The sequence below is a fragment of the Eucyclogobius newberryi genome, unplaced genomic scaffold (assembly GCF_026437365.1).
Source record: "Eucyclogobius newberryi isolate DKJ021-1_F unplaced genomic scaffold, fEucNew1.0.hap1 SCAF_19, whole genome shotgun sequence".
Classification (NCBI taxonomy): Eukaryota; Metazoa; Chordata; class Actinopteri; order Gobiiformes; family Gobiidae; genus Eucyclogobius; species Eucyclogobius newberryi.
The window spans coordinates 7,403,547-7,425,347 of record NW_027315823.1 but is presented as its reverse complement, the minus strand read 5'-3'; the positions used below and the strand labels follow the sequence as shown (position 1 = coordinate 7,425,347).

Sequence of the window (21,801 nt, the reverse complement as noted above, 5' to 3'; positions counted from 1 at the left end):
TTCTGATGAGCTCGTGTGTGTGTGGAGATGGGAACGAGGGACTCAGCGGGAGGGCGCGTGCGGTCGCCGATGGTCGCCGACGGTCGAGCTGACGCCAAGTGCCCGAGACTGACGTTTAAACCAAAAGAAACGACAAGGTTTTTCTCAACGACGGCGTTCGGACGGCATTTAAAAAGGGCCTGGATACATGGATGTTTTTGTAGATGCCTTTTCTTTCCTTTTGCGTGTCGGTCTCTAGTTGATGGGTAAACAAAGCATTTAAAGGTTTTAGAATGTTGAGAAGAATGTTGTGGTTGAATGTAATTTGACGTTTCAGAACGCTCGGAGGTCTGAAACGGATAATGAAACTATCGTGCCATTTAAAGTCGAATGCAGTCGCGCGCTTCACACCTTGAAGTAATAGAAGTGTTTTGGAAAACCCCCCGTTGGCGCTCGCGTGTGGGCAGCGCGGTAGCAGAGGGGTTTGCGTTTCGGCCTCCGGGTTTGAGTTTATGTTCTCTGCGCGTCGGTTTCCTTCAGACTATTGGATCTCCTCTCGCTAAATCTCTAAAGTGGGATTATCCTTGTTATATAAAGGGGTTTTTGTTTTATTTTTTAAGGATTCTTCGTCCCGTAGGCAAGAGAGGCCGATGTGGGGCAATATGTGGGGCGAACGAGCAGGGAGAACATTCAGCAAATTGTTGGAAATGTGCTGACACGTGATCTGCAGCTTACTATACCACTTGACCACCAGGCAGCACAGTAATGGATACGAATGCGACTTCCTGAATGAGCGGAGCAGGAGCTGTGTTTGTGGCAGTCCGATCCGTTCTGCGCTATGTTGGGAGTCCCTCAAGGTTGCGCTTTATCACCTGCGTAGTTCATCGTCTTTATGGAGAGGAGATGGGGGGCCGGGGTTCGGGGGCCACAGGATCTCACCTCTGCTGTTTGGGAAATAACGTTGTCCTGACCTGCGACCGCGCCCGGACTGGTTTTACAGGGACGTGAGGCCGAAAGTAGACATTTTTTTGCTAAAAGTACCGGTATTTTAGTTGAAAATAAAACGAGCGGAGACTAAATCCACGTTCCACTCGTCAAACCCCAAACCAGACCATAAACAAAAACGTCTTAACGCACGGTCACGAAGCAATTTATTACAGCTAAAATAACGGTCATATTTTGCGGTCGACTGAAGCCGTCATGGATTTAGCCGAGCAAATTAGCATGACATTTCCATCGATTAAAAACGAGACAAAACAAAAACACGACATTAAACTGTATTGTGAAAACAAACACTGCTAAAGGGCTCCTGTACCAAGTGGATCGGTTCAAATATCTTTAAATATAGAGCGAAAGAAGCTCGTTAAACCGTGTATACGAACAACAAACGCCCTGATGTTTGCGGCGATCCTATTGTTTTTTTTTTTAATGACTCGAATGTGGACGGAGACGCTTTGGAACACAGAGGAACAGTATCTTTGTAAAACTGCCCATGCTCCAGGCCCAGAGACAGAACCGGAATGTATTGCACTGTAAACCAGCGGATCTTCTTCTTCTTCGTTTTCGTCATGCAGTATTTGAACAGTTTTTTTTACACGGGACTCTGGCTTCACGACACCGATCAGCTTTATCACTTTGTCACTGTTTCCATCGACTCCATAGAAAATGAATGTCCAAGTGCAAAATATTGTGTTGATAATAAAATACTATAGCTACGTCTCATGGCGGGCGGCCGTGGGAGGGACTTGTACAGAGATGCTTAAAAAGAGTCGGGAGAGTTTATGATTTGTACAGTGAATGTGTGTCGGGGCGTTTAGGGTTCTGTTTTTAGTTAGAGAAACCGACTTCTGAGCAGAACGTGACGGCTGGTGACACTGTGGGACGACAGCACTGCAGGAGGTGGAGGAGGTGGAGGGCAGGAGGTGGAGGGTAGGAGGTGGAGGGCAGGAGGTGGAGGGTAGGAGGTGGAGGACAGGAGGTGGAGGGCAGGAAGTGGAGGGTAGGAGGTGGAGGGCAGGAGGTGGAGGGCAGGAGGTGGAGGGCAGGAGGTAGAGGGCGGGAGGTGGAGGGCGGGAGGTGGAGGGCGGGAGGTGGAGGGCGGGAGGTGGAGGGCGGCAGGTGGCGGGTGGGAGGTGGAGGGCGGGAGGTGGAGGGCGGGAGGTGGAGGTGGAGGGCAGGAGGTGGAGGGCGGGAGGTAGAGGGCGGGAGGTGGAGGGCGGGAGGTGGAGGGCAGGAGGTGGAGGGCAGGAGGTGGAGGGCGGGAGGTGGAGGTGGAGGGCAGGAGGTGGAGGGCGGGAGGTGGAGGGCGGGAGGTGGAGGGCGGGAGGTGGAGGGCGGGAGGTGGAGGGCGGGAGGTGGAGGTGGAGGGCAGGAGGTGGAGGGCAGGAGGTAGAGGGCAGGAGGTGGAGGGCGGGAGGTGGAGGGCGGGAGGTGGAGGGCGGGAGGTGGAGGGCGGGAGGTGGAGGTGGAGGGCAGGAGGTGGAGGGCAGGAGGTAGAGGGCAGGAGGTGGAGGGCGGGAGGTGGAGGGGGTAGGAGGTGGAGGGCGGCAGGTGGAGGGCGGGAGGTGGAGGGCGGTAGAGGGCGGGAGGTAGAGGGCGGGAGGTAGAGGGCGGGATGTGGAGGGCAGGAGGTAGATACAAGACAACGTGGAATACTATTCATACTTAGCACTTAGCACTTTGTTGTATTGTCATAGTAAAGTTCACTACACTAAAAACATGTACAATAGGCTCCGCCCCTGACAAAGAGATTCCCAGTGGGACTTTCTGGTCAAATCAAGTTTTTTTATGTTCTATTTTCGATAGTTTTGCACCAGTCAAGTGTCATTTTGTGTTGAAAATATGACAGGAAGTAGAGCAGAGATCTAAAACACTCAGAATGACATTCACACACGAGAAACATTTCTTTCTGACTCTTTAAACATTACTCCAGCAAAATGAAGGCGTTCTCATGTAGTTCTATGTGTCAAATAATATTTTGTGTTCTGGTCCAGTCCACAACAGGGTTCCTAGGTAACTGCGGTAGAATTGCCTAGTGTGATGTCATGATTTACAACCAGGAAGTGAAATTATAAACCTAAACATTCGCCAAACTGGGATAAAATTGTTCAGATTAACTGTGTTTTAGTGAAATGTTTTTAAGATAATGCTTGAAGCGCCCCCTACAGGTTGGACGACTTATTGAAGTAAAATACAGTTAAGATAAATTTATTTAGAATTCTGCCAAAAATTAAAAGAAAAAAAACTCACAGAATAGCACATATTTTAGGTTTATAATTTCACTTCCTGTTTGTAATTGATTACATCACACTAGGAAATTATCCAGCAAACACTAGGCCAAAACTCTTCTAATGTCACAATCTATTTATTGGGCAAATAAAAATACATGATAGCGACTAAAATTTGTCTAATGAATGTTTAGAGTCAAAAAAGTTGTTTCTTTGTCTAAATTGTGCATAAACGTGATGTCACTTCCTGTCATTTTCTACAGATTTTTCAACTTTCCTCCACAAATAGCTACTCAATTGGTGTAAAACTATAATGTATATGTACAACAGGTATAAATACATCAAATAAAGTCAAAATTAGAAACTCATAAAAACCTGTCATACGCCCTTTAAGGTTAAAAGGGCGTATGACAGGAGGTTGTAGATTTATTTCAAAAAATATATATAACAGGGCTGTGAGAACATAAATTATGTTTTATTTTATCCAGACTCCAAACTAGAAACACGTTTTTAGAAAGTTACCCAGATGATAAGCTATATTTAGATGCAATTTACATTTATTGTTATTTTATTTCTCTTTTCTGATACAATTATTCATTATTTGTATGTTATTTTGCTCATTTCAAACGACTATAAAACGTGCTTTCGTGCATGTTCTGCCCTCCATCTTTATTTCCCATGTGAAGCGTCTAAAGTGCAGTGCGGCTCGTGCCCTCTAGCGCCTCCTGCTGCCGGGCATTGTCAGTGCAGTGTTGGCCTTGTGTAAATGAGACTGAATGTACTCGACGCAGTAACTCTACGGTGAATGTTTGATGCGGTTTTCTTACGTTTGCTTTTAGAATGGGCCTTGAATGGTTCTTATTGAAAGTGTTCTAATGGAAAGATGCCCAATGATGATTTGAACAAGCGTTTTTCATGCAGTAATTTTTGTATTTGTGTTTATGTGTGATGTAAACTTTCCATTTGTATTTTTTTACTCATGCGATGACCCATAGAGCATCCATTATCAATACAAGATACTGCCCAAAAAGTTCATGGTGTTTTGTTCATTCATTCACAATATTATGACTTCTTAAGATTTGACTCTTTCAGTCGAATTTGCAGTAGCTCAAATGTGTACTCAAGGTACAGTTACTTTATATGAATATTACTCAAGTATTTAGTATTTGAATATAGGATAAGCTTTGAATGCATTATGGTGCCACAAATTAAGTATTACCTTTTTAACCATGTATCTGTGTAGCCATTAACCAAGACACCAGACTGCAATAAGGGAAAGTTGAGAAGGTCCACAACTTAATAATGATAATGCCAATGGGAAGAGCTCAGAGCAGAGCGGCTGCTCCTCCATGGGGAGGAGCCTCTTGGACAAAGTCTCCCTGGGGAAGAAGTGTTCCAGGCTTGTCCCACCTCGAGGAGGGAGAGACCCCTGGAAAATGGAGTGAGTCTGTCTCTGTGTGGCCTGGGAACACCTCTGGAGGAAGTGTCTGGGGTGAGAGAAGTCAGGGCCTCCCAGTTCACACTGCTGCCTGTGTGACCCACCTCTGGATAAGCAGAAGAAGAGGATGGATGAAAGGATGGAAAATTGTTGACGACCCCCAAATTAGCCCATAATCACCATTTATCTTTTTGGAAAATGGAAACCAACATGTTTATTCAGCCCAAAATCTAATACAAGGCAAATAAGATATAGTTGAGCTTAATTTAAAATAATTACTGTAGAAAACAACTGCAAAATAGATGTATTTGGGTTGTACAGATACAGTCCCCTTTGGGCTGCGTTCACACATCTCTTCTAGTTCTTCTAGTCCTGATATAGTCCAGGTTTAGTCCTGATATAGTCCAGGTTTTGTCCTGATATAGTCCAGGTTTAGTCCTGATATAGTCCAGGTTTAGTCCTGATATAGTCCAGGTTTAGTCCTGATATAGTCCAGGTTTAGTCCTGATATTGTCCAGGTTTAGTCCTGATATAGTTCAGGTTTTGTCCTGATATAGTCCAGGTTTTGTCCTGATATAGTCCAGGGTTAGTCCTGATATTGTCCAGGTTTAGTCCTGATATTGTCCAGGTTTAGTCCTGATAGAGTCCAGGTTTTGTCCTGATATAGTCCAGGTTTAGTCCTGATATTGTCCAGGTTTAGTCCTGATATTGTCCAGGTTTAGTCCTGATATTGTCCAGGTTTAGTCCTCATATTGTCCAGGTTTTGTCCTGATATAGTCCAGGTTTAGTCCTCATATAGTCCAGGTTTAGTCCGGATGTAGTCCAGGTTTAGTCCTGATATAGTCCAGGTTTAGTCCTCATATAGTCCAGGTTTAGTCCGGATGTAGTCCAGGTTTAGTCCTGATATAGTCCTTGTTTAATTTTGGGTTTAATCCTGGTTTAGTCCCAATTTTGATGAATGCATGTGCAACTGTGAGCGCATCCTTAAGTTTGACGTCACACAGACTGAGGCAGCTTGGAAATAAATTGTGCAAAATTAACAGGAACGTTTTAATCTAACCAATAGCGATATATTGTCCATCCCTTAAACTATGGTATGATATTCACAGAGACCATGTGCGTACCTGGTAAAGTGTCCGTGTCCCTCCAGACGCTGCGCTCCGGTTTCCCGCAGCCATCATTACACCAGACTTTGAGACATGTTCTTCGTGTTCGGGCTCTGATGATGACCTACTTCTAACTGTTCCTCGCTCAGTCCCACTCGGGCTGCGAACACGAGGCGCAGATTTCACATGCGTTTTCAAAGAGGAGGAGAACTAATGAGGAAAACAAACGCACAGAGACTACAACGACTCGTCTCCACGGTCCATTTACAGCGTGAAGAGAACGGCATCATGATTTCGAGTTTTCTTTTGCGATGGGGCTTATTTGGTCTTCTGATAATTTAACGTAAAGGGATATTTTTTCAACCACTGCAAAAGAGAAAACCTGATTAAGGAGATGGAGCAAACGTCGGAAACACGCCCACGAGACTGTAAACCGGGACGAAGGGGCCTTTTCGCTCTCACACACCTGGGATACTGACTGAAGACATGGGACTGCAGATGGTGCTGTCGTCCTGCCTCGACAGGAAGGGACACGGTGTCAAAAACATCACGAAGAAGACGGTGAGTGAACGCACAAAAAGGAGAGTTTATTTGAAGAGCACAATTCATACACAGAGCAGATCAAAGAGCTTCACACGATAGGAAAAAATGCAGTAAAAACACAAAACAGATGAAGACGTAAAAGAGAAGAGTGTGAATATAATCCTTTTAGTTTTTAGCCAAAATTTGAGTATTGTCAGAGCAGATCCTGTTGCACATCTTCAGGAGGCCGGTCCATGTTTAGTCCTGACTCTGGCACCAGCAGGAGGCCGGTCCATGTTTAGTCCTGACTCTGGGCACCAGCAGGAGGCCGGTCCATGTTTAGTCCTGACTCTGGCACCAGCAGGAGGCCGGTCCATGTTTAGTCCTGACTCTGGCACCAGCAGGAGGCCGGTCCATGTTTAGTCCTGACTCTGGGCACCAGCAGGAGGCCGGTCCATGTTTAGTCCTGACTCTGGCACCAGCAGGAGGCCGGTCCATGTTTAGTCCTGACTCTGGCACCAGCAGGAGGCCGTTACAGTCTAATCTACTGGAGACAAACGCATGGATAAGTCTCTCCAAATCTGGTTTAGGCACTATATTTTTGATTTTTGCAATGTTTTTAGATGGTAAAAAGCGGCTGATGTTATTGATTTGACGTGTCTGTTAAGGTTCAAGTCTGAGTCCATTGCTCTTGTCATCCCTCATTCTTCCAGGAGTTTTACATTGTAGAAAAAATTCAGCTGTAGTGTCATCTGGACTCTGTTTTCAGAAAAACCTAACGTTTCAACTCCCATCCAAGACTCTTGGTTTAATTGAATACATGCAAGAATGGATCCTTTTAATGCCATAAGGCGGAACATTCCAGGGAAAGACTTGCAAGTGGCAGATCCTACACCAGAAAAGTTACATAGTGTCTCTTTAACTTAAGGCAGTGCAATTAACAGCATTTGAATCAAGCTTGTGATCATCATTTCAAGTCGTTCATGATCAGTTTTAGTTTTTAATCGAGAGGAAAAGAATGTGGTTTGGAGTTCAGACTTTGGAGGAGGAAATTTGACTCTTACTTTGTTTTAAATGGAACAAAAGTCTCATTTATGTTCAGAAAAAGTATATTGAAAGCCATTTGTATTTGTTCTGAATGAGACTAAATACAATTGAACTGAACATCATGATTGATCAACACGAGGAAGTCGTGACTTCTTTTTCCGCACAGCCCTGGGTTAAACTCGTGCTGATCCGACTCGTTTGCAGTAAATATCAGAGTTCTATTACCACTGACATTATAAGGGCCTTTTTGAATAATCTTCTACAAGATTTCCTCTCCGAAGCAAAGCAGTTCAGTGGAACATTAATCCCATTCGACGCTGATATAAATGGTTTAATAACACAAAGAGGAGGCTTTCTGCAGCTCTGTCTGAGTGCTGTTCTCACTGGAGCAGAAACTACAGGCCTGGAATACAAATACATTTATCACACAGAAGAACCTCTTCAAACTGAAAACCGACTTTATCATCAAAAAGTACAAAAAGTACAAAAGGTACAGAGCAGCAATTTATTAAACAATTAAATAATGATGAAGCAAATCAAAAGATACACTTAAAAATATGATTTGACAAAAACTAAAGAGAAGAGTAATATGTATGTTGTATATATGTTTAGCTGTTGTGTAAAGCATTAGCTCTTTTAGCTGTTTCAGGTTTGAATTAAAACATAAATAGATCATCATTTTACATTTTGATCACTGTAAAACACATATTGATTTAAAACAGCTTAATATAAACAGATCCATCGACTTCCTGTTCAAAACTGCAGAACTGATAAGCCCCGCCTCTTCATAGTGACATTTCACTGTAACAATGCTAAAAGCAGTATTTTTGTACTGTATTTTTGATTAATGAATCAATCAAATTATGAAATATTCCGACTAAAGTGTATTATTGACACGTTATACATGGGTTTCAGTCACGTGACTTATTTGTTGTCACATGTTGAAGATGTCACACTCTGTTGCCTCTCGCTGTTAGAGAGTCATGAAAACAGAGCATGAACTTGAAGAACAAGTCGCGAGTCGCTAACGCTTAAAGCAGAGACAAACGTTTGTGGGTTTATGATTGATACGTGGCACTATTCCTGTGCCTGATCCTGAAATATAACACCCGGACAGTTGGAAATTAGGCTCGTTAAAGCTGTCTGTAACTAGGCTAACGCTTATTAGCATAGCCACACATTAATACGTAAACTAGCATTAGCATTAGCTGCTAACGACCTGAAACAAACCAGTCTGGAGTGCACGAGGAGAGAAGAGTAAAGTGTTTATCGGTTCACCGTTTATTAAGACCCTTGTCATTGGCCGCTGGGCTCTGTGTGCAGAAGTGTCCGTGAACGTGCTGCTGCACCGGAGCACGGCAACAATCAGCAAACATGAGACTGAGGCCACTGCAGCTTAGAGAGAGTGAAAAAGAGACGTCGTGCCGTGTGTCCTCAGCGCCGCGCCCGGTCGAGGTCCGCAAGTCCATTCTTAAGCAAAGATGGTCGTGACGAACTCTTTGAATCGTTTGGCGTACAGTTCTGGATTCACAGTGGAGATCTCAGCCGCTGCCTGGCAACACAAACACTCAAACTGTCATTACATCTACAAGACATGTCCTTAAACAGTAAGAGTACGGTCACTGCGAAGTAATAATACTCGAGTGAAAGTACAAAGTAGTGGTCCAGGAAACAGAGAACAGCTCTACATTTGAAGATGATGTTCCTGCGCCTCACCCCGTGTGTGACGGCCTTGGCGGCGTGAGCGGCCTTCTTCTTGGTGTCGTACTGCGTCAACACGTCGATGAGGCCCATGAAATACACTTCCCTCTGAGGAGCGCCTGGAACACAACAGTCACATGTGTTTTAATGTTAAAAGATGAATATTATGCATCATTTCTGTTGTTATTAGGCTTTAAACATGCTCCTTTAATTTGGCATCTCATGTTAAAAAGACTTCAGATCGTCTCAAACGAGGACCTGACCCGAGAGCTCCATCTGCACGATTTGACGGCAGAAATATTCAGAACGAGTCTCGCAATGGTTTATGGCCTTAAAAACAGCACTGAAGATTCTCAGAGCTGAGTCACAGATTGAGAAAACGTCACACACACGGGGAAAGGAGTGTTTTTGACGCTCGGAGGGGAGAAGACTTTCTGACCAGGATTCACCAAACAAGCGTGAATGAAGCTAAATGCAACTCCAGGTGTGTTTTTGATGACGGAATGATGTTAGAAGATGGTTAAAAGCTCAAAAAAGTCCAATGCCCCCCTCTCCCACTCATAAGACCATTCTAAACCCCGTCAGGAAAGGTCACATTTTGTCCTAATAATATTTTTTAGTATCCATACTTGCCTAAATGTGTACTAAGTTTCAGTATCGATTAGTATCTGATTTTTAACCCTCATCAAACAGGCATTAAGTCAAACTAAAGTCTTCTTCTCCAGCATCATACGTGGCAGTCACTCACCCACGGCGCTCTGAATGGCGTACACGTCCACGTACGGGTCAAACTCTCCGGAGCCCATGGGTTTGAATGAGTTCATGTATCCTGCGATGCCTTCAGGAGAGCTGGAGTACTGCACAGGAGCCGCGCCGTCCTCCTCGTCCTCATCTTCCTCACTGCAATCCTCCTCATCCTCCTCCTCCTCCGTGTCCTCTCGCTCGGCTCGCTCCACGTCATGGATGCCCAGCAGCAGACTGTAGTCCATGATCCTCAGACGCACCAAGAACTACAGAAAACACGCATCGTTAAAGCTTGTAGTGATCTGGACAAGACGTTTGGGCTACAAAGCTAGCGCGTGTTAGCATCAGCTGTTTCCTGTTTGTCGACGTAATGTGTCTAACGTGAGCCAAACCCAATGCATAACATAAAGAGACGAGAAAACGTGCCGTAGAGGTGCAGAAAAGAGAAATAAATGCAGAAAATTTGACAATAAACTGGATGTTATTTCGTGTTAAATAACGTCCAGTACGTCTCAGAGCGCCACAAAGTTGGAATTACTTAACGTCTTTTAGTTCATTGCTGAGATCGGCCTGAAAAAGTATAATTCAGATACAATTTTGATTTAATTCAATAAGAAACAATTTGTTATGTTTGGATAACGTTTGTTGACACAATCCGCCATGAACTGTTCTAGAGAGCCAGTTGAAATGTGGCACACCTTTCTGGAACACCACACGTTTTCTTCATGGAGGTTTTATTGTCTCTCCTATAAATTTGAACAGTTTAGCATTAAAGAGAATCTACTGTGCTCATGTTTTCTATATAGTTCTAATCAATAACACCCATAGATAATTTTGTTGTATTTTGGATCTTAATTCGCAATATAAGTAAAAAAATGAGCAGTGCAGATACAGTTTCTAGTCCGAGTTTCTGTCGCGAGCAGAAACTGTATCTGCATAATATAAAGACAAGCGTGTAAACTGGTCAAGCAGCTCTGCTCGCCGACCCAACGACAACCCGCGTGAAAATGTTGACATGGCTGACATTTGAACGCACAACGCTTAGGAGTAATATCAGCGCGTGCCATCGCAGGCGCGTGCGTGGTGCTGAAGGGACAGCTCCTCTCTGTGTGTGGTGCTGAAACGACAGCTCCACTCCATCATATTGCAGACGTCTGACATTTCCGCTGGATTGACTTGCAAAACGTGCGGATCGAGCCTCAACATCCGACGAGCGATTCTGTGCCTGGTGCATTACCCTTTCAACGGTCCATTATTTGTTGTCGCTTGTCGCCGTTTGGTTCTTGTTATTTCAATTACAACATGAACGAGGCCATTTCCTTGTGAGCTGCGTGAACGCCACAAAGATCAATGCTTTGAACACAATAACTCAAAGCTATGTGCGGTGTACGGTGTGGTAAACACGCGCTTTGCAGTGGCCTTCTACTTTTTCAGCCTGATTTGTGGGTCAAGTGCGACCGTTGGGAAACTTGCAGCTGTCCAGTACAATGCGAAAATAACCGACAGTTTATGGGTTGATACGTTGAAATCTCTGTGATTTGGGAGTTTAACGACCTCGGCACGACAGCAGATCGAGGTCAACAGCGAGGCCACGTCTGACATTACGTTTTCACACATAATATGGTCCAAATGAGTCTTTTAATGACGTTTCTCTCTCCGAGCGAAAAGCGGTTTGAGCGAACGGAAGCCAAACTCCGTGCAACTTAACCTACCCAAGACATAACATCAAACACCGCCGCCTGTAGGTTGCGTCGCCAATGGAGAGCTAGGCTAAAGGCTAAAGATGACTCAAATATACACAAATCACTCTAAATATAACTCCCAGGGGTTTAATGACAAGACGGGACAATTATAATATGGTTAAAAGCTCCTATAAGTCAAGTTTGTATAACAGAGCTGCTTTAAACCTACTTAAATATGAGGGAGTGTCTACAGATCCGCGGAACTGCCATGTTATTTTGTGCCGCGGCTCCTGAAACTGCTGGGCTATTTGACCGCGCCGGGTTAGGGTTAGGGATAGGGTCAGGGTTAAGGTTAGGGTTAAGGTTAGCCGTGGGTCATATGGCCGTGCCGCGGCTCCTGAAACAGCTGGGCTTTTTGACCGCGCCGCGGATCTGCAGCCACGGCCTAAATATAAAGCAGTGCTCAAGTCACACTGTGTCTAACGAGACAAACTGAAATCATCTCTTTTCCTGCATTAAAACAAAAGTCCCACCTCGATGTCTCTGTTGAGTTTGTCCATCAGTTTCTCCTTTTCGTTCTCGTCCATGTAGATCTTCTGCAGGTTATTTCTGAAGTCTGTGTCTTTAAATGTGGGCAGCTCTTTCACCTGCAAAACAGCAACACTTGGTAACGGTTTAAAATAAGGCTAATAAGAAAACAAGTTAGTTAAATATGATTTCTTAGCACTTTTAAGGCATTGTTAACGTTGTAGATGGCTTATAAATACCTTATAACTGTAATTTTACCCAGAAAAACGTGTTTTCATGGTATTCATTTTCTTCCAGTGTGACGTCTCAGTTTGTCGCTCAAGTAAAAGTACAGTGAGAAAGTACCACATTATAACATCTAATTAAAGGTTGAATTGACGATTTTTTTGGCCCAAATCTGAGTCTCATTTCCTCGTGGCGTGGACTGCCGATTAGTCCTGCCACGTATCAATCATAAAACGCATCTATCGCTCACCTGCAGCCGCGTGCGGCTCGTCCCACGTTTCCACGTGTCTAAGCGCATTGATCTATCATAATATAGTTCCCTCAGTGTACAGGGCAAAATGAAGACGGAGAAAGACAGTTCGAGCTGACTCAGAAGAAGACGGAAATCTACGGGAGACGAGAGATGCGATGCGATCCGTTGCGCTAATAAACAAACGCACGTGTGTGTTGTATCGGTCCACATGGCAGAGTGGCATGCGCACTTCCACCTGCGTTCTCAAATCGCCGAAAAATTATCCATTACGCCTTTAAGTATTATTATATTAAGAGTAAGAAATTATTTTAGATTGTGAGAACTATTGTAATCTTGATAAAGCATTCTGTTCATTTTCTTTTCGTCTTTTTTATTTATAACGTTCCAGGTTATTTTTCTCTATAAAAACTCAAAAATTATTGTTTTCTCAAAGAGAACAAGAATATATAATTACAGGCAAGTTGTCCCCATAAACCTGCAAAAAGTAAAACTTTCAGCCGCTTCAGCAGGTCTAAAACCTCAAGAAATATACTTTTACTTTTACCAGTTCAAAAGTACTACTGAAGTAAAAGTAAAGAGTATCCACTGTAAAACTGTAATTGAGAACAGTTTCCGCCACTCCCTATTCACAGCTGACTATTACATCACTAAATAGGCAGATATATCGGCAAATATATCGGTATCGGCACCGCAAAATCTGCTTAGAGTTCAGATATAGATTCTTGAACTATAAAACCGTTGATTACCTTAATAACCGACCGTGGTTACATTTTTCGGGTACGATTTACGTCCGTCGTTTTGTTTGCGGTGACATAAAAGCAGCTCAGATCGTTCAAATATTGCTTCTTTTTCAAATCGAAACGCAGATCAAAGGTTTCCGAGGCCGTTCCCGAAGCCTCCGTTTTGAATTTTGAATCTGGGTCAGAGACGCTGGAGGCCGACGGCGAACGCTCCGGCGCCATCTCGACACCGATCGCCGCGTCCCGGAGAATGAACAGCCTAATTGGAGCTAATTTATTCTCAGGTTTTCTCCTCGTTCGCTCGTGTTTTGCGACCTGTTTATTCGATCCACTCGCCGAAACAAACGTGTTGTTGTATTTTGTCGAACGTGGAGAAACGCACCTTCTCTTTACAGCTCGCCTCCCGGAACGCCGACGATCCCTGTGGACGACAAAAGCAATTTCACTCGGTTCACTTGTGTCGCCCCAAAACGGAGTCTGATTCAATTCTCTTTTCCGTGAGTTTTACCCCCGAAAATCCTACACCGATTATCCAACAGTTAGAGGCCATTGGACCAGTTTTGGGGACGATAAATCTAGCTTCAATTCTCACATGTCCAAAAGCATTTAAGAGAAGACTGAAATATGCTAAACTATGCTAACTGCTAAGCTAATACAAGAATCAAATGCATTTCAGAACATGTTTGTGACGGTCTAAACTGCAGAATTTCAACCACTACAAACAGTCTTAATGTACCGTATTTTCCGGACTATGAGTCACACCTTTTTTCATAGTTTCGGCCGGGGTGCAACTTACGGTATTTACTTATATTTATACTTAGGCCGTAATTATTTTATTACTTGGTTTACGGATTTTTAAATGAAATATATTGACCAGGCGGACGAAATATAAATATAATTTCAATTTCAAAAGATTTTTTCTTCCGGGTTTTCCCAAAACGCCCCACGGGAGGAGGGGGGGAGACACGGCGCGCAGGTGAGTGTAACAGTAGATTTAGCGTGTTTTGCATTGGTAGAACTGACGCTTCAAAGTGTGCAGCCTTAGTCACGGCAAAACGCGCAGGAGAAAATGTGGTAAACGGGTTTAAAATGTATATTTGCGATAAAAAGGCGCTCAGCAGCAGGGAAACGGGCGCGCGCGCTCTCTCCGGGACCGCGCAGGGACGGACTTAATACCGCTTTTTAAATTTCATTTAATGTTATTTTGCAATGTCGGCGGTACTTTATTAAATTTTTTTGATAATAATACATTTTATTTATATTGTATAAATCAATAATCTAAGTGCGACGGATCCGTAAACCAAGTTATAAAATAACCGCGGCCTTATATACTTATACTTATACTCTGGAGCGACTTATATGTGATATTATTTGTTATTTTCACACTTGCAACCGCATTTCATACTCCAGTGCGACTTATATATGTTTTTTTCTTCTCTATTATGCATTTTTTGGCTGGTGCGACTTATACTCCAGTGCGACTTATAGTCTGGAAATACGGTAAATAAATATGACTTTCGACCGCAATTAACAGTGCGGCCTATTGGATTTTAGGAGGTTAAGAAGTCAAAAGTATGAAACCTTGATTAATAAATACATCAAAGCCAAAAGAGCATGTCTCTCCGCTCCACCGGACCCCCGGGAGCCCCTGGCGTCGCCGTCGTCGTCTCAGTCGCGGAGGCGGAGCTGCCCGTGTCCCCGCGGCGGCGCCACATTTCCGTCGGGCCCCGTGCCGTACCTTGAGGTCGTACTTGCGGTGCACGGCGAGTCTGTGGCTGAACACGTTCCTCATCACCAGCAGGTACGTGTCCTCGTTCTCCACGGACACGCGGTACATGGACAGGAACTGGGGCAGGAGCGTGGCGCCGTGGAGCAACACCACGTGCTGCGGGGAACCACGCCGTTTTTAAAACCACTTCTGTTATTAAAATGTACTTTTGTTATTTCTATTCAGATATGTCCATTTCTCCAGATCAATAAAGTTCTCGTCGTCGTAACACAAACGTAAAGAACGGTTAGACAAAGTGGAGGATATAGATCTTCCAGCTCAGTCTCCACTAAAGGTGCACTACGTAACTTGACCTGGTGGAGGGTCAGCCACCTGCTCGTCTCCATGGAGATGTTATTGCTTTGCCCAGAATGTTCCACACAACGGCCTTGAACCTTTTGATTCAGTTACAGGCGCTTAAAAAAAAAACCCTTTTTCCCTCGTTTGTAAGCTCGATGAGGTCACTGCGGAACATTCCGGGTAAAACATCACCATGGCGACGAGCAGGTGAACGCAGAAGATTCGATTCCTTACGACTCTGGTGGAGATCATAAATGATGTAAAAGTGCGTGATGAATGAAGGGTGGAAGTGAAACGGAAAACTATGAGTCACTTTTTTTTTTTATCAAACTACAACTGTCGCCATGGTTACAGCCTCGGTGACTCAGAAAAGAGAATGAACAGGAGTGAAGAGAGGACACGGGAGGGAGGGAAAGACGGCGACAAAGGAGGGAGAGAGGAGAGAGAAAGGAAAGAGAAGGAGAGGGAAGAGAGAAGGAGAAAAGAAGAGAGGAAAAGAGAGGGGGAGAAAGAGAAGGGGAAAAAAGAGGAGATCGCGGAGAAGAGAGGAGGAAGAGGGAAGAGAGATAGGAACATTTAGAACAAGAAGAAGAAGAGAAATCCTTAAGTGGGAGAAAGGAGAAAAGGTTAAGAGAAGAGAGAGAGAGAAAGAGAGAGGGAGGTAATCGAGGAAAAAAGAGAGAAACAGAGAGAAAGAAGGCAAAGGAGAGAAAGAGTTTAGCCAGGGAGAGAAATGTTAGAGGGAGAGTGAGAAACAGAAAAGATGGAGGGAGCGAGATAAGATGTGACAGAGATCAAGGATGAGGAGAGGAGGGGAAAGAAAGAAAAAACAAAATGAGAAAGCGAGGAGAGAGAGAGAGAGAATTGAGAAGGAGGAGGGAGAACAGATGGAGGAAAGAGTGGTAAGAGGAAGAGATAGAAATATTGAAAAAGAGAAGAGAGGCTCAGAGAGTGAGTAGAAAAGAGAAAGAGGAGAGGGACAGATAAAGACAAAGGGAGGTAGAGAGAGAAGAGAGAGGGGGAAAGAGAGAGGGAGAAAGAGACAGGTTAAGATGGAAAATAAAGGAGGAAAAGAGAACGGAGAGAGAGAGAACATAAGTGATACAGATGGAGAGAGAGAAGTGAGTTGAAAAGAGAAAGAGAAGAGAGAGATAAAGTCCAAAGGAGGTAGAGAGAGAAGAGAGAAAGAGAAAGAAGCGAGAGAGATAAACACAAAAGGAGGTAAGATAAGATAAGAACAGATCACTTATAGGAAGTCTGAAAAACACTTTCAGTAGAAGATCTCCTATAAATAAATAAAAACTCCCATAGACAAATAAATACATAAATACCATTGCATGTGATCCCGACAGTAATTGCACATGAATATGTGTCACGACAGCACATAGATTGCACATGAATTTCACAGTAATTGCACATGAATTGCACATGAATTTCACAGTAATTGCACATGAATTGCACATGAATTTCACAGTAATTGCACATATGACAGAATTGCACATCAGTATTAGGTTAGGTCAGTATTGCGACGGGATAACGTGACGATCTCCGGGTAAGACGACAGTTCTCCGCAGTTTCATGAGTTCCTCCTTTGTGGAAACGCGGTACGGCGCCGGCCGGGGGGCGGGGCCGGAGCCGGGGCCGGAGCCGGGGGGCGGGGCCGGGGGACTCAGAGCCAAGACACATCGCAACGACACGACGAAAACACTCAATCCAGCCGAATAAAGTCAAAACAAGTTAATTTAAAGCGATTCCAGTGCGTGTCCCGATCGTTCGTGAAGTTCCTCTTTCATATAAACGTGTACATAAACGTGTACCGAGGACACGCCGTACTTTAGCGCGCCCGTAGGGCGCGGGGAGGGGGGGCTGGTGGGCTCGCTCGGAGCTAGCTCACGTCACAACAACACAACGAACGCAACGAAAAACGCTCAAATCCAGCCGAAAAAAGTCAAAAACAGTTGAATTAAAAAACTATTCCAGCGCGTGTCCCTATCGTACAGTAAAATAGAAAAAATATACTAACTATATTTACAAAATATAGGAGATAAAGCACAATAAGTGTGAGAAAGACGAGAGAGCGTTTACACCGGGCTGCCAGCTGTACCAGCGCCTTATGACGTAATGAAGAGGTAGAGAGAGAGGAGAGGAGAGAGAGAGAGATAAAGACCAAAGGTAGAGAGAGAGGAGAGAGGGAGAAAGAGACAGGTTAAGTGGGAAAAGAAAGGAGGAAAAGAGAACAGAGAGGAGAGAGAGAGAACATAAGTGATACAGATGGAGTGAGAGGAGAAGAGAGATAGAAATATTGAGAAATAGAAGAAGAAGAGAAAGAGGAGAGAGGGATAAAGACTAAAGCATGTAGATAGAGAAGAGAGAGACAGATAAAGACCAAAGGAGGTAGAGAGAGAAGAGAGATATTGGGAAATAGAAGAAGAGAAAGAAGAAAGAGAGATATAAAGACAAGAGGAGGTAGAGAGAGAAGAGATAAGAAGAAAAAGAAAGAGAGAGAGGGAGAAAGAGAGAGGGAGAAAGAGGGCGGGTGCTCGGAGCTGAGGAGAAAGTAGGTCGCAGCCTCTTCACAAACATCAGACACAAACATCTGTGTGGGTGAAAGGCTTTGAACAAAGAGACGCGCATTTAACGCCGTGTTGACTTCTCGTTCGCTCAGTTACGGGTCAGATCCGTGCGGAGGCGACCCGGACCCTCAAACTAGCCGCGCGACTTGTGGATTTACCTGGTGGTACTCCGACAGTACGTTGTGCACCTCTTCCACCTCCTCGCTGGAGATCTCCTTCACGACCAGGGTGCGGTCGAACGAGGTCAGCAGCAGCCCGCCGCCCTGGCCCCGCTCCACCTTGTGCGGAGCGCTGCGGGCCAGAGACACCTGGTGGCCGGAGGCGGGAGTGCAACCATGGAAACAGGAAAAGGAGTAGAGATGAGAGAAGATCTGAGCAACGTTTGGACCTCTGCCAGGATGGTTCGCCACAAAACACGAGTGAAACTGGGCCAAATCTGCCGTCGCATCAAAAAGAAGTTTAAGGATTAAAGCAGAATTAATTTTTCTTAATTTTTTTTATCATGGTTTAATCACACACAAAAACCTTTCACGTTGCCAAATATAAAAAACACGAGCCAGGGTTTCTCAGGAGAGTTGTCCAGGCTGGTTTTCTGCTCCGAGACAGCAGGGGCCACGTCTATTTAACCCTCACAGGGACTTACAAAGACGTTCAATGAGGTGAAAATGTTCCTTAGTCCTGCTTTAAACATGGAGCATTTTGGAATTAACGCTCAAATTAATTTCGTCATCAAACCTTATTCTGATTCTGATTCTGATTCTGACAACTTAAATTAAATACATTATAAGCATCACGGCTGTTTTCTCATTTTTTTATTTTTATTGCAAATTATTTCTATTGAACATTGAGAATTTCTATACATTTTAACCAAATAAAGGTTGAAATATAGTGACTGAACGCTTCTAGATATACTTTTTTTTAAACAAATAAAGCATATTATTGAAAAATATCACAAATTGTTTCACTCTTTTTTGTGTTCTTTTGTTCAATAATGTCACTTCTTCATCTTTGTTGTTAAAATGTCTGTCCGTATGTGTTTTAGAGTCTGTACAGTCCAGATTTCGATTTGCTCAAGACGACTACAACCATTTTTTATACTCGACCACTGATGATAAGTCGATTAATCGGTGCAGCTCTAAGTAGAATGCATATCGAACTTTAGAGCCCTGATTAGAGCGACCGAACTGACAAACGTGAATGCCTTGGATCCTTAAGTTGTATTCAAAAGCCCGAGATGCACCAGAGCAGAGCATCCAGTTATGAGTCAGGTCTGTGGAGGGGCAAGCTCGCACCTAATACAAACTTTAAAGTACTGTACTCAGTCTTCCCCATTAACAGAGGAAACTGGCTCCTCTTAGACTCATTTTAGAGTTTAAACACAAACCAAACCAAAATGTTGATTATACAAATGATACTTTATACTTGTGATATTGCCATAAACATATTAAAAAACGTTAGTCTATCATCAATAGATCATAAATAAACCATAATCTCAGTATAAACCTGCAGGAAACACTGTGTATCAAATAGAATCCTGCTGCTACTGCACTTCTCTTAATAGTACATTTCATACTTTTACTTTACGACATTGAAGAGCAGTATCTGTACTTTCTACTTCACTACAATTGTGAACTAGGCTGAAAAGGGAAAGTCACATCAGTAGCTTGTGGCGGCCAAATACTTTCCACCTGCTAAACAAATGTGCGGCGGGCGTGTTCGGGGCGTGTTCGGTGGGCGTGTTCTCCGCGTCCACCTGCCTCACGCAAATGTCTGCGATTGAAATGCAAATAACGCGCTTTCGTCCGGTTCAAGCCTCTTTGCATCGCAGGAGAGCGCCGTCTCAACGCGTCTGCTGTAAAGTCGATAATATAATAGATCCTCGGGTAAACTGTTCTTTCTGTACCTGGAAATCCTGGTCCTCGATGCCAAAGTGCTCTCGCAGATTCCTGAACACCTGAGGGCAGTATTCTTTGAACTTGAACTGTCCCGGCAGGTTTTCCCTGAAGAAGAAGAAGAAGAAGAAGAAGAAGAAGAAGAAGAAGAAGAAGAAGAAGAAAAGGTTGTCAATAGGAAATAGATATAAATTGTGAGTCATTTTGATCAAAATCACATACTCGGTGAAAAAGGGAGCTTGTCGTCACCTTTCATTTAGAACTAAATCAAACTTCTCTCACCTCAGATCAAGGTTTTTCATTTCCTGTGATATTTGTTTTTTCCACTTCAGCATTCACACTTGGTTCGATCTGTTTTTCCATCTCAAATCAGGACTTACGGTTGATTTTAGTTGTTGGTACAAAGTGACCCAAGCATAAAACTATAACAATTACATAGAAACGACTGAATCTTGAGTTTGATTACATTTTGTTTAATTTCACAAATGTAAGTCTATCTTGTCTTGGTGTATATTTTATTTAGTATAGACTGGCCACAATGAATATATATATATATATATATATATATATATATATATATATATATATATATATATATATATATATATATATATATATATATATATATATATATATATACCGTATTTTCCGGACTATAAGTTGCACCTTTTTTCATAGTTTTGGCCGGGATGCCACTTACTCCGGAGTGACTTATATGTGATAGTATTTGTTATTTTCACACTTGCAACCTCATTTCATACTCGAGTGCGACTTATTTATGTTTTTTTCTTCTCTATCATGCATTTTTTGGCCGGGGCGACTTATAGTCCAGAAAATACAGTACATATATTCATGTACATAATGCAATTAATAATATGTGAATGGACCCAAAAACAAAATAGAGTAAAAAATAAATAAAAATAAATAAAATGTTCAGTGTGTTATTTAAATATTTACTAATTTAAACCTAATTTAATTAAACAATCAATTACAAATGTTCTTAATTCTGGCCCCGATCTCAAATATTACGTTTTTATTCAAACCAAGCTCCATTTAAATGCCACTAGAGCTTGTAAAAAAACATAACGCATTGTTCTTTTCAAATGGAACTTTTGTCTTTAGCCTGGATTCCTCAGTGGATTATAGGATTACTGCAGGGACCAGGCACCACTGCTGTATGTACTTGTACTCATGTTTGTGTGAGGAGAAAGAAAGCAGAAAAATCATAACTCAATAACGCAGTCTGTCCTTTTTCTGAAACTGTGATTAATTCCACTTCACAAATGAGTCAGACGCAGCCTCCAGCCACAAACTGCCATTCCCCGCGTATTCATCATTTGTAATACTAATTCCCAGAGGCGAGCCAAGTTCAATTATAACGTCTTTATCTGGCTTTGTCCCGCGCGCCCATTGTCCCGGGTAATGGCCTGACTCAGGTCGCGGTATTTTCCTCCAGATAAGCGCGTGCAAAAGGAGGCGAGGGAAATTAAATAGCAAGAAGCAAATTACTTGTTGAAAAAGTGGTTGGTGACTTTTATCTTCGTGTTGGCTTTGAAGTCGTCCGGGAGCAGCATAACGGGCGCGGGGACGTGGCACAGGTCGGTCATCTGCGCGACACAAACAACCACAAAAAAAAAGTGTTCCAAGGTGATTTTTACAGGATTAATATGTTGATATGTTAATATGCTTGAGTTTCGATATTGCCCCGCGCACCTACCGAGTGATTGACCCCCCACATGAGCACGCTCAGGACCGGGTCACCGCCGCGGAACATCTCCACCTTTTGCTGCACGAAATGTTTCTTTTTGGTCTTGCATTTGGGCGCCAGCGACGTGAGCGGGTTCGAGGACGCGGCTCCCGGGGAAGACATGGCCCCAGAGTGTCCCGGGGCAGGGCGGAGGACGTGTGTGTGTCCCGGTGGTCACCTGCTGCTCCGGGACAGGTTTATTTAAATGCCGCGTAATCTCCTCCTGCGCCGCCGCCGCCGCGCGCGCGTCTCCGGAGGATGGAGGCGGACTGGCGCGTGCGGGCGCAACGGACTGTGATTGACAGAAAAGATGAATAAGTTAGATACAC

The 21,801-nt window shown here is 43.7% G+C and overlaps 1 protein-coding gene across 1 annotated transcript; it reads right to left on the bottom strand.

The window, feature by feature from the left end:
• Positions 1-8,767: 8,767 nt before the first annotated feature.
• On the bottom strand, positions 8,768-21,600 carry LOC140366128 (phosphatidylinositol 5-phosphate 4-kinase type-2 gamma-like). The gene is made up of 10 exons (XM_072452800.1): positions 21,443-21,600; positions 21,235-21,332; positions 19,737-19,833; positions 17,992-18,141; positions 14,931-15,077; positions 13,575-13,613; positions 11,980-12,093; positions 9,769-10,030; positions 9,036-9,139; positions 8,768-8,871 (listed from the first exon to the last, which is right to left on the bottom strand). The coding sequence occupies exons 1-10, from the start codon at positions 21,593-21,595 to the stop codon at positions 8,791-8,793; spliced, it is 1,245 nt and encodes a 414-aa protein (XP_072308901.1). The 5' UTR covers positions 21,596-21,600; the 3' UTR covers positions 8,768-8,790.
• Positions 21,601-21,801: the final 201 nt, after the last annotated feature.

Excerpts from the sequence above, each read along its gene's own strand:
- LOC140366128 (XM_072452800.1), bottom strand. The coding sequence starts at position 21,595 with ATGTCTTCCCCGGGAGCCGCGTCCTCGAACCCGCTCACGTCGCTGGCG. Across the intron at positions 15,078-17,991 it reads TACTGTCGGAGTACCACCAG|CACGTGGTGTTGCTCCACGG; the intron begins GTAAATCCACAA and ends GGTTCCCCGCAG. Across the intron at positions 12,094-13,574 it reads AGGCGAGCTGTAAAGAGAAG|GTGAAAGAGCTGCCCACATT; the intron begins GTGCGTTTCTCC and ends GCTGTTTTGCAG.